The following is a 12246-nucleotide window of genomic DNA, read 5'->3' on the forward strand; positions in this document are numbered from 1 at the left end:
CTAGTTAATGGTATTTCTTGCTTGTGACAGTCACTGGTTTGAGTAGTTGGCATTCATTGTGAGTGATCCACTGCTGCACGGGACTCCCACTGTATGGTCAATGTTTCCCATGCAACCCGACCTTTTCAGCTGTAGTGGCTGTTTCTGGCCTCAGATGTAATCAGTCAAGCTCAACAACTAGGATCACAAAGAGGGAATAAGGCAGAAACTGGCCAGGGTGGAATTGTACCTTAAGACCAAATGGGGAAGGTTTATTTTTGCATCTAGATGTTGTTACATCCCTGCTGCAATGGAGCCTCTACTGCTTGCAAGAGTTGACAAATTCTGCTACACTGACCGCTTCTAAATAGTTACCAAGTGCTTGTGAATCCAGGCATGCTTCCCACATATGGAATTTCCCCTGCTTTGTTCTGCTGCTTTTTGTGTGTTGCTGAAATCACAGAAATTACTCCGTTTGTAAGTCAGGCCCGGGCCAGATTTCCAACTGGCAGGCATTCAAAATTCCTTTTTTTGGAACGGGTGTTACCTTTAGTAAGCCACCACAGCACAGCCGCCGCTGTAGGATCGCTCTCGAGTCCAGAGCCGAGTCTGGCAACGTGAGCACGTTCTCCAGACACTTGCAGTCTGGCAGCACACTTGCTCCTTCGAACCGAGTAGCCTAAAGGAGGAAAAAGCAGCTCCTTGTTCAGCTGCATGTCTTCGTTTTGGGCATAATCCTAACTCAAAACCCACAGCACCAGAGGAGGGACTAGATGGTAACTCCGGATTATCTGTCACTGACCACAGCATTGACGCCCGCGGTGATTTTTAGGTAAGGCCATGTAACCTCTCTCCCACTTTAGCTCTGCTCCTCAGCCCCCTGAAGCATTGGTAACCCTCTGGTATAATATGAACTCGAAACAAGGGGTAAACTAAGAACTTGGTGAGAGCTACCTCAGGTGGTAAAGAAGGGCCATCCTCTAGTCTTGCACCTTCGGTATCTTACACGCATCTTAAGATGCTTTTTCTTGGACATATCTTTCACTTTTCCAGTTCCAGCAGACAGATATTGTCCTGTGTTGTTCTAGGCAGGAGGAAACGGTGTGTAAATATGGCAAAAAAGGAACAAAAGTGATTTTTTCAGGGGTGGTGGTGCTGGACGAGATGGTCCCGGTTGGCGTCTGAAAAGACTCCTTCTGTACTTGGAAATGACAGAAGAGACTTCAGAACAGGCAGGATAATAAAGAGAACAAAGCAGTCATGAGTCACACCGCTTGTTTGATAGACTTTGTTTTAATTTATACTGTACTTCCATTGTACTAGCTACTTTACATTAAGGTTTGGCTGCACAGCCTTTACAACTCCTAGGTTCTAGCAGGTAAGTTTCATTATCGTTTTACCGCGTTCTTGCGCACAGCGCAAAGTTTATGACAGTTAGACAACTCCTAAAACAAAACCACAGGGTTCCCCCCCCCACCCCAGAGTTCACCGTAGTGCTACAGGCCCTAGCCAACAGCCCCCCACCTCCTGGGCTCAGGGGGAACCCCATAAGGGGTGATTGTACCCCTCGTTCCGTGCCGATGGGATGCGATCCCCGTGAAGTCGCAGTTACACACAGTAGTTGGGTTGCGGTATCCAGCGCCTCAGGTGGGGAGAACGTGCTCCCAGGTTTATAGCAGCTTTACCCAGCCCCTGGAGCATGCGATGGGAGAAGGATGCCACCAGCACGGTCACAGTCCCCGAGGTGCCACAGCCCCGTGATGCCACTCCTTGTAACGCTGCAATGGCTCTGCTGCTCCTCCCTCTGCCCCGACCAAGAGCCAGGTTAGTGCTACTGTATCTGCTCCGTTAAGTGCTGTCACGATGGAGGTGGGCTTGTGAGGATGGGGAGCGAGGCGCGGGTGGCACAGGCTCCACCTCTTTGCAGGATAAAGATGCTGTTTCGTAACAGGCGCTCTCCCAAATCCCACATCCGGGGCAGACTGGGGCCGAAACTGAGACACAACCAAATGGCTCTAGGACCTGAGCTGCACATTAGTTTTATTCCCTAACTATTCTGGGAGTTTGGGTTGGGGAAGGTGGCCATTGAACATTAGCAATGGAATTGGCCTAAATGAGTGAGGTAACAGAAACGGCCAGAGGAGGTACCTCCCTGAGCCATGTGCAAATATAATTCCTTCAGCAGAAGGAAGTCCTTTTCCCTACTGAACAAAAATAAACCACATTCACTTAAAGAGCATACAGACTGTAGCAAGGGAAGGCGAGCAGGGACAGCACCAGGTCAGTCCATCTGTGACACAGGGAATGATTGTCCAGCAGCAAAGGTGTGAAGGGAGAGGGAAAAGCCATAGCAAGCACTGCAGAAGGTGTGTAGGAGAGGAGGGCATGGCACGTAACCATGCTGAGGAAAGCCCATGCTGTCTGGCTAGACGGGAAATAATCTCAGTCAAGACACGAGGAGATTATTTGGCCAGTGTGCACATCTAGAATAAGGTATTATGGCACAGAGAGACTCATGCTGCAGCGATCAGAGCATGCCAGGCAGCGGGAATGGATCCTCTCGGGAACTATAGGAACATGAATGTTCTGTGAGCCACTTACATCGGGTGCTTTGGTTTAAGAGTCTCTGTTTCAGTATTGTTCTAAGCAAGCCCCTGATGGGTGTTTAGTGCTGAGACTGAAAAGACTAAGCCAGAGCCCACCTGACTGTGCTATGATGAGTGGCAGCGAGCCTGGCAGTGATCCCAATGGAAAGATCTCAGGAGTCCAGCAGGAAGCACTGGCCTGTGGGATGGCAGCAGCGGCCTCGACAATCGTGATGGAATCACCTCCCCTGAGCCAGTCAAAGTGTGTGTTACTGACTGTGCTGTGGAAGTCCCACCTCTAAATTAGGAAGGGGTTCACTTCCATCCTCGCTGGGAGAAGCAGATGCTGACTGATAGAGCCCTACGCGGTTAAAATGGCCAGTTCAGCATAGAAACACTGCAAGAGAAGCCCTCTCAGGGTGTAGCAGCTCTGCACCGTGTTTGCTCTACTGTGCCTTAGGGTCCTCCTGCATAGGATGGCTGCACTAAGATGGGTACTGACCTTCAGAGAGGGGTTTTTCATGGGCATTAACGCACATCCTGGCTTTCTGTTCTTTCGATTCAAGGTCATGCTTCTACTAAAGGCATGTTGCATCTCTCTTTAGTTTCCCTTTATTAGATCTGAAGCAGACAGGCGGGGCCAGGCAGTCAGACAGGGAGCTGTAAGCTGTGTGTAAATGCATACTCTATGGCAGCAGTGTCATTAAGGTAAGTTAGGGGAGATCGAAGTTGTGTGACCCTTTTCTCTCCTCCCAGAGGACTTCAGGGAGCCAGAAGGGATTTATGCAGAAGTTAGTATCAGTTAATATCAATTAATACTGAGGTTTTCTGCCTTGGATTACTGGTTAGTTGTTGAGCACCAGGTCATTGGTGCATGGTTACCCATTTAACTCAAAGCTCACTCCTACTCTTACCACTGCAGGTACCTTTCTCTCTCAAGCTGAATGTGCAGACTCAGCACTGACCCTGTCTTGGGGACGCTATAGATGCAGTTTACTGTCTGGTTTATGAATGCATAGCAGTTATCCAGGTCTCAAATTCACTTTGAGTTCATCCCAGATGCCATAACCCAAACACCTCTTTTAAGGTAAGCACTGAAGGCATGTATTTAACAGAAGCAAGCTAGGATTAGCAGGTATATTCTTCTCCCAGATACACACAAACTGGCACATCAGAGCCTTGTGTCTCCTTACTCCCTCCTCCCAGTAGGTAGCATCTGACTCAGCCAGAATTAGGCTACGAGCTGTTGGCATCAGGATGCAGCTTTGGCTGGAGAAATGCTCTGCTAGAAATCCCTTCTATAGCTTTTCAGATGCTGCAAACCAAACCCCAGCTGCGCTCACCTGGCAGATTGGCAGCAGCAGAAGGGTCAGAGGGAGCACTCAGCAGGAAACACGGCTGCGAGGAGCTATTAAAAGCCCTGCCATTGACTTGGGATTTCTGGCACAGGTAAGCAAGTCAAGATGTGAAGCCCTGACAATGGAAACCCCTGGCTGTGACTGTAGGGAATGTGGAAGTAACACTATTAAGGTTGCTCTGCCTTGCTCCTAGAAAGCATTGCTGATTTTTCCAGGAAACAGCATCATAAACTGACTGGTCCAACATCTTCTATGGCTGCAAAAGGAATTAATCTGTCAACTGGGACTCAGCTGCCGTAGCAGGTGATTCCTGTCATAGCTCGAGGCAGGAAGGCATCTAGGTGAAAACATGCCAAGGTTTTCTTTAAGCTCTCACTTTTAGTGCCATTATGGGGTTAGCTTTAAGAAAAAGACCTTGTTTTTTTCTCCTTTATTACTCCTGTGATAAATTAAGAGGCAATAAAATGTTACGAATCCTGTCCAACTGCAAGCCTGACTTGGTGCCAGGTGGCAAAAAGACAGTAAGTAACTAGAAAGAGAAACCTTCCTTGGTCTAAAGGTCGCTGCATGTGCAAGATCTATTTGGCGACGGCCACCCTTGTGCTGTTTATTGAAGGATTTAACATAGCTTTGTGTCAGGATATGGGCCAAACGTGTTAAACTCGGTTTAAAGCAATGTGCAAGCAGAATGAGTGTTAGTGTTTGAGAATGCTATAGGAAGTGTGGGACTAAATGGGGAAACGGGACTTCTTGGCCAGTGTGTCAAGTCACAGTGGGGAACTGGGGCCCTCCTATCCCAAGATGAGCCACAGAACACACTAGCACCTCAGTTTCATTGTACAGTAGCCATTTCAGCAGCCTCCCTGGACCAAAGTCAGGGAGGAACAAAGTACAGTAGTCAGCAGCATTAAATTAAATAAATAGTCATAAATACACACTACTCTAGTTGCTGAGGCATGTTTTCCCCAACTGTACCTTGCTTTCACACTCGCAAATGTCTCTTTAATAACCCGTGTCCATCTGTGCTTCTTCAAATGTGAGTCTTCCGTGGGATACGTTGTGTTGTGTGGTGGGAGAAAGCAGTGGGTTACGTGTACGTGTATTGGAATGTGGGAGCTTGGGAGGGTTTTCCTTGGACTCCATGAGGGTAAAATACAAGGAGCAGTTACTCACCCTTTTGTCCCCTTGCTCTTGCAGCGCCCACTGGAGCTAGAGACAGCAGACAAGCTACAACTGCACTGTTTGCATACAGGGAATATGCAGCTGACTCCCTCCTGCCATTCAGAAGGTGGGAAAATCCTGGTGTTGAACAAGGTGGACACTGAGGACCTCGCGCATCACCTAATCTACGTGGCTGGGTAAGATGAAAAAGCACTGATTAAACATTGAGACAAGCATTCTGCATCCCAGGCAGTCGCAGTGGGTTTGGGTACAGTCTTGCTGCCCCTCTTCCTCATTTGCCTGCTAACAGGAGTCCAGAATTATCCCCCAGAACAAGTGAAAATCCGTATTTAATGGATTTTCGTGTCTTTTTAATGCAGCTCTATCACCTGACGTGCTTACAGAGGTAGAGCCTCACTATCCAGCTTACAAAGGATACCAGTCAGATACCTTGCACCACAGATACCATCCAGATCTATCCCTGCCACCCACTGATGGTCCCTTTTTCCTTTCCTTTTTTTGGTCCCCATGACCCTTCCTAACCTCTCCTGGACCTTCAGAGCCCTTGTTTCTATATAGATATAGGCATGCAAGATAAGAAGCTGTCCTTTCTCTCCCTACTGGTTTCCCATAGAGTTCGTAAGACAAGGTATGAGCAGAATTGTCTCTCAGACCAGGGGCAGGAGGGAAATTTGCTGAGCCAGGGGAGTGGGAGCAGTTGCAAAGCAATACTAGTTTTGGTTTGCTTTTCCAGTTGGAATACTCCCCCATCATGGGGAGTCACACAGGCAGTCACCCTTTCAAGCACCGACGTAGAACTTCAGCATAGGGATGGCTCAATGGCAGGGGCCCCAGCACATGGAAAGCAGAGAACTACAGGGGACACTGTCAAAAGGATGGAAGCGTGCTTCCTGCAGCACGGCTCTCCTCCATCCGTGCACCTTGTAGGCAGATACTCCCCTTCCCACCACCTCCTTGGCTATTAATGCAGTATCAATAACAGGAGGCATCAAACTAGTGTTTGGAGAAAGCATTTCAGCTCATTTATGTGCTGTGCTCTGCTCTCTGAACCAGGCTGGCTGGCACCACAGTAAATAGCATCTCTGCTCCAAGACATAGAGAAGCTGATTGCCAGCGAGAGATGTTCTTTGCAGACCTACAGCAGCTCTCGTTGCAGCCTCCTCTCCCAATGTGGAATAGTTTTGCAAGGCATTGACAGTGACTGCCAAAACCTCTCCGCCCCAAAGCCAGCAAGGTAAGAAAGTTGACAGTGTCCCCTTCGTGTGTATAGATAAATACAGTCACCCAGGGACCTTCATGCGCAGGGAGGGGTGGGGTGGGGGGGCACTCACGCTGATGCTTCCCTTTGAAACAACATAAGACAGACAGAGACAGGCAGGAATATTACACAAGGGTGGTGCACAGGCCCAGGGGAGCACGCTCCGAGGTGCCCCTAAGCGCACCTCAGTGCTGGGAGAGCACAGCCCTCCCCACACACACACAGCACACTGCCACCGAGACGCTCCATTTCAGCCAGTGTTGGAGGTCAATCCTTCCTCTCGATACGTAGGCTTTGTTTTGTTTTTTTTTTCTCTTAAAATCTGTATATAATATATATATTTATATTCTGTATATATATATATTTATATATATATATTTATATATCCTATTTACACATATTGCACACCGTCCTCTGGCCTCCTGCATTCCTGCCTGTTAGTGGAAACGTTTCCGTTTCTCCTCTGGATCTGACCCGAAGTCCCGGGACCCGATGCCATTCTGAAGATTTATTAGTGAATCCTTCATCTGCAAGACAAGAAAGTTCTCCACTATGATGCCACCCTAGAGGTGAGAACACATTGGGAATTCCTTCCCTGTTGGTCCCTCCTTCCTCCATGTAAAGTATTGATGCCATAATCTGTGAGCGGTGCATTGGGGATGGGATGTGCAAGCGGGGACTGGGAAGATGGGAACCCATAAGAGAGCATTTTCCCACCTAACAGAGATGGGGTGAGCTGAACTGAGGTGTGGGGTAAGCAGCCCTCTCCACAGGGACTAAGGTGGAAACAGGTATGGCTTAAGGAGGACACAGTGACCCTCTGATGTTACCTGATCTAGAAGCATCACCGAAGATTTGATGATCTCACGCCATTTCTGTAGCTCTGAGTCGTGATACTTCTGCTGAGATTCTAGTAACTGAGCCCATTCTGTCTGAGACTGGGGTAACCTGTCAGGCAGAACACAAGCAACAGTGAATCCAGGGAAACTGAGGCTGAGGGGGAGCAAAGTGGATTGGGGGAGCGTGTAGAGTCTATCAATCAGTTTGTGTCTTTCTACCCTAAAGGGTAAAATGTTTTCTTGAGCACAAGTGCGTTTACACATGCTTAGCATTTCCTAAATCAGATACAGTGCTTCTCTGTATGAATTAATAGCAAAGATGTGCCTTTTGCAGAAGCTGCTGAACTGTGGGAGGAACCAATGCGGTGAGCTCTCATTGCTGGGGAGATGTGCACATCCTGGGAGATGCAACTGTCTGGTTGCCTTTAACCCTAGACACAGTGGAGGACTCTATGCAGTAAATACTGCTCCCCACAATAAACTCAGCCTGGCTGTTGTCATGCTTTCTGCAAAGGAAACGGGGAAATGCTGCCATGCAGCATAGAGCTTTACACATCTCAGCACACTATACTGAAATAGGATGTCCAAAAGGCTTTGGACAAGGCCCTGTGCTACCAATTACTAAGGAAATGGAATTAATCTGCAATCACACTTCCCTGCTTCCCATCTGCTACTGCCAGGAACTGTGCTCTGTGCTCTCTTTGTGATCTTTCTCTTCCTCCCATGCTCCAACAACTTCCTGACATCTGGACCTGTACCTTTCACAGCACTTATCTAATAGCTGATTATGTGTCACAGGCCCAAATTCTCCTCCCCGGTACAAAGCAAACGACACAGATAGATAGTACCTCTCCTGCAGTCGCAAGCCCTGCCATGCCGTGAGTGTCTGTGTAGTATATTCTAACATCCAGAGCTTGTAGAACAGCATCATGTTGAGAATGACCAGCAGCACCAGACTGGGAATAAAGAGAACAGGTCATTAGGAGCACGGCATAGCCCACTGCTTGCCAGTCACACCTGAGGCTTTCAGAAGGTGTCAGGTCCACGCTGTATGTGAGTGGGAATTCAATCTAATTAAATTAGATTTTGATCTAATTTAAAAGCAAAAGGTGGTCAGAACCCAAAGCTTCACCTGGTGGGAGAAATGTGTGAGCAAGGAAGACAGGAGACAGAAAGACAGGGATGATGGATCAGACAGAACAGGGTGGGTGAGTGGATGAGCTGAATGCAGAGAAAGGGAGGGAAATGGAAGAGTAAAGAGGTAAAAAAAGAGAGAGACAGTACCTGAAACAGATCCTAATGGGAGCAGGGAAGAGAAAAGGGAGTAGCTGCAGGTTAGAAACAGACCAACACAGAACAGGAGAAACAGGGTTGAAGGGAGAGGGCTCAATAGTGCAGAAGATACATGGGGAGAGGAGGGAAGAAAGAAACAGTGGGAAGAGAAGCAAGAAGGACAGATACCTAACTGCGTGCCTGCAGCTAATGGTGAAAGATGCTCAGCAAAACATGAGCTGTGTAAGCAAAAGACAGCACAAGGCTGCCTTCTCATCCTTACATCACTTTACATTACCTTACCCATCATTACAGCAACCAGCTGGGCTGCTGCTGCAAACCTCTACAGTCTATCCCCACTGGGAAAAGGAAAGGCAGCAAGGAGCTCAAATTGAAAAGAAACCTCAGTCTATAGCTCAGCTTCTTCCCACCTCACTAAAAGGCAAGTGGAGCTTAAGACTGAGCCCAATTTCTGCTGTTCCTCGGGGTTTAACAACATGCTTCCATTTCTCTATGTGATGAAAAACCCCACTGTGCCTGCACTGCTCCTGTAGCACCTCACAGCGCCTGCCCAGCATCCACTGCAGCACTAACACATGAAAGCTACTTACCAAAAGGCAAAGAAACAGTAAATACACCTGGGGTTAGGTATAAAAACCAAGCACAGGGATACAAGGAGCCCATAGACAGCTCCCTTTGAGCACACATCCAGCCAAGTCCAAGACTAGCCACCGTGAAAGGTAGTGGCAGAAAAGGGACCCGAATCAAACACAGTTCCTGCTGCTGAACAATAAAACCATGCTGATCAATCTTGCTTCATGTATTTCTACCCTTATTTTACAGCAATCATCTCTAAATGGTCCAGCTTCTTTCTGAGATATTATCCTCATCAAAACCACTGCCCAGGACCAGTCCCAAACAGGTTTTGGCAGAGGAAAGAAGTCACAGCCAGACTCCTCACATACAGTGAGCGCTCTTAAGGTAGCACAGCACTCCCAGGGAGCCTGGCATGGTCATCTTTCATCGTAACAGCGAGTTTGGTGCCAGATTGCATTAAATGACTTAAATTAACTAAAACCAAAACCACAGTTTCTAGATGTCACTGAAAATCTCTAAACGGAGTCCCTGAAATAATAAATACTTTCTATTTGTTGGAATTCTTCTCTTTAGATATTGATTTAAGTGATTTATTTCAGTACTTCATTTACTTGAAGTATTTGATAAAATAAGATCCAGAACCTATAGAGCCAGATCTGTGGCCAGCTAAACACTGACAAAAGCTGGGATCAAGCCAAACAAAAGACCTGATGGGACACTTGGGGGAAATCTTAATTCATTCTTTTCTGCCTGTCATTGCTTTTCCTTCCTCTGTGTTGTGCAAAGCTTGGGACTAGAGAGGAACATGTGAGAGTAAAAACTGGCTCAGGGGAGCACAGAACACGAAAGGACCAAAGGTGCTAAGAAGCTGACAAGGAAAGCAAAGAAAAGCACTTACACAAAACTGATGACAAGGAGCAGCTTGGAGACACTCTGCAGGTGGAAGCCGCTGGGGCTCTCCTCAGGGATGTGCCGTGTCTGAGTGGAACCTGGGGAGATAGATGAGGTCAGGTTAGGAAATGCTGTCCGGTGGGGAGGGCATCCCTTTTCCCTCTACCCACCCCTCCATCTCCTCAAATCAAATCATAGATTCATAGAACAGTTAGGGTTGGAAAGGACCTTAAGATCATCCAGTTCCAACCCCCTTGCCATGGGCAGGGACATCTCACGCTAAACCATATCACCCAAGGCTCTGTCCAACCTGGTCTTGAACACTGCCAGGGATGGAGCATTCACAACCTCCCTGGGCAACCCATTCCAGTGCCTCACCACCCTAACAGGAAAGAATTTCCTCCTTATATCCAATCAAAACTCCCCCTGTTTACGTTTGAACCCGTTACCCCTTGTCCTATCACAGTCCTTAATGAAGAGTCTCTCCCCAATCCAATCCATCCTTCCTGCCCTGGAAAGCCCTGTCCCCTCTTCCCATTAACCCTGCACAGAGAAATGAGGGATCTTGCAGTCCCTTACCTGCCACATGCTTGATCCGATGAGCAACCTCCTCGTCGGTGGGGGTGGTGACGGGGCTCAGCACCTCCTCCAAGTGCGGCACCCGCAGGTGGGCATGGGCGCGTTTCCTCCGGCGCACGGTCGATTGCTTGCTCACCTTCTCTTTGGGGGATTGTCTGTGCACCTCAGCCAGGTACGTGCTCTCTGTCTTGGTCAGCTCACTCTCTGCAGAGGCAGCAAGGGGAAGTGTTTAATAGGGGTGGCCTTGGCTTTGCAGAGATACAGACTGAAGACCTCGAATGGCACAGCCAAGAGGCAGTGCCAGAGGATGTACCACACATCACAGAATCATAACCAATTAGGTTGGAAAAGACCTTTAAGATCATCAAGTCCAACCATTACCCCAGGACTGCCAAGACCACCATTAAACCGTATCACTGAGGGCCTCATCTACATGGGTTTTAAGCACTTCCATGTCTCAGAGTTCTTCCTCAAGAGCACCCTTACTTGGAAATCATGGCTTATCATGCAAAAAAGCATTTAAAAATGTGTTTTCCTATATAAATGAAAAAGCAAACCTAATACAGCCTTTTAAGCATAAGAAACATATGGCAGAAGAACCAGCAGTGCACTTTACTGTTTCACCCTCCAAGGTCTGATCCCCAGTAGGCTGGCAGCAAGTATGACAATGTCATGCTCCAGGGATGCATGCATAATCTATGGAAGGTGCTGCACTGTGCAGCTCCACTCATCACTGCTCTTACCCAAGTGACGGAAATAATCTTCTAGGCCACTCCAAAAGTTCTTCTCAATGAAGGATTTCACCAGCCCCCAAGGCTGCTTCCTGTAACGCAGCTCTGTGGAAACCCTACGGGAAGAAAGGAAAGTCGTTATCCCAGTTTTGCTCCCTGGAGGCGATGTCAATTCACACTCCTGTGTCAATAATAAATGAGAAATAACCCTGCACACTGTTGGTTCTGCAATGGTCTCAGCCCTTCATGTTTCTCCAGAAGCACTGCACGAAAAGGCCTTCCAAAGGCAGCGGCAGGAAGGCATCACGAGAGCATCCCCCAAGAGGACTCCCAAGACCTTCAGCCATGTAGCAGGCAGGCATTACATTGCTTAGTGGAGCCTATAGCTTTGCCTGGCATCAGATTCCTCCCCTTGTCCCCCCAAGCCCAGCCCCTGCAAGCATGTCACATGTTGATTGTGTGTGACCACCAGCCCTGCAAACCACTGCTTCCAAAGAGGGGGCAAGAGAAGCCTGTAAAGGCTCCCCCTGACCCAACTCCTCTGCATTGGGTCTATTGTCTGCCCCATGCCACCACTGTAGGCTATCACCCCTGTGGCAACTCTTCATGGTACGACAAAGAAATAAGGCTAAGTGCTCCCTAACCCCTTCTAACACACCAAACAGCAGAACTCCCACCCAGAGGTGCCTTTTGGTCATCAGTAAGGCTCTTTTCATCCCCCAAGAAGTGTACCTGAGTCGGCTTTTGTTTCTGGCAACACGAGTCAACGTGTAGCGGTTAATGGTGTAGAAATAATCGTGGTAGGGGACGTCGTGAGTTAGCACCTCTGCGTCTATGACATAGCACTCGCTTTCCTGGCTGGCTTTGTACATTGTCTGCAGAAAAGACAGCATGCAAGGCAACTATTAGTCTGGTTAGAACACGGCTTTGATAGACTGGCACCTTCACCAGCACTTTACCACAAACAGGAGCCCA

At 48.2% G+C, this 12246-nt stretch overlaps 1 protein-coding gene and 1 long non-coding RNA gene across 14 annotated transcripts in view; one reads left to right on the forward strand and one right to left on the reverse strand.

The window, feature by feature from the left end:
- Positions 1-5104: 5104 nt before the first annotated feature.
- Positions 5105-12246, reverse strand: part of GRAMD1B (GRAM domain containing 1B) — a 111828-nt gene continuing 104686 nt past the window's right edge. For all 13 annotated transcript variants that reach the window (XM_061476030.1, XM_061476024.1, XM_061476022.1 and 10 more), the window contains 7 exons: positions 12004-12146; positions 11284-11387; positions 10541-10744; positions 9969-10059; positions 8050-8157; positions 7193-7310; positions 5105-6889 (listed from right to left, as the gene is read on the reverse strand). In XM_061476030.1, the coding sequence (XP_061332014.1) occupies positions 6800-6889; positions 7193-7310; positions 8050-8157; positions 9969-10059; positions 10541-10744; positions 11284-11387; positions 12004-12146 (858 nt within the window). In that variant the 3' untranslated portion in view covers positions 5105-6799. The remainder of the gene's footprint in view (positions 6890-7192; positions 7311-8049; positions 8158-9968; positions 10060-10540; positions 10745-11283; positions 11388-12003; positions 12147-12246) is intronic.
- On the forward strand, positions 6200-9962 carry LOC133280964 (uncharacterized). The gene is made up of 3 exons (XR_009747321.1): positions 6200-6338; positions 6804-6980; positions 9317-9962. It is a non-coding gene; the product is annotated as an uncharacterized LOC133280964 (long non-coding RNA).

The sequence above is a fragment of the Pezoporus flaviventris genome, unplaced genomic scaffold, assembly GCF_033815535.1.
Source record: "Pezoporus flaviventris isolate CSIRO_AGI_PZ_B2104156 unplaced genomic scaffold, CSIRO_AGI_Pfla_v1 ptg000093l, whole genome shotgun sequence".
Taxonomy (NCBI): domain Eukaryota; kingdom Metazoa; phylum Chordata; class Aves; order Psittaciformes; family Psittacidae; genus Pezoporus; species Pezoporus flaviventris.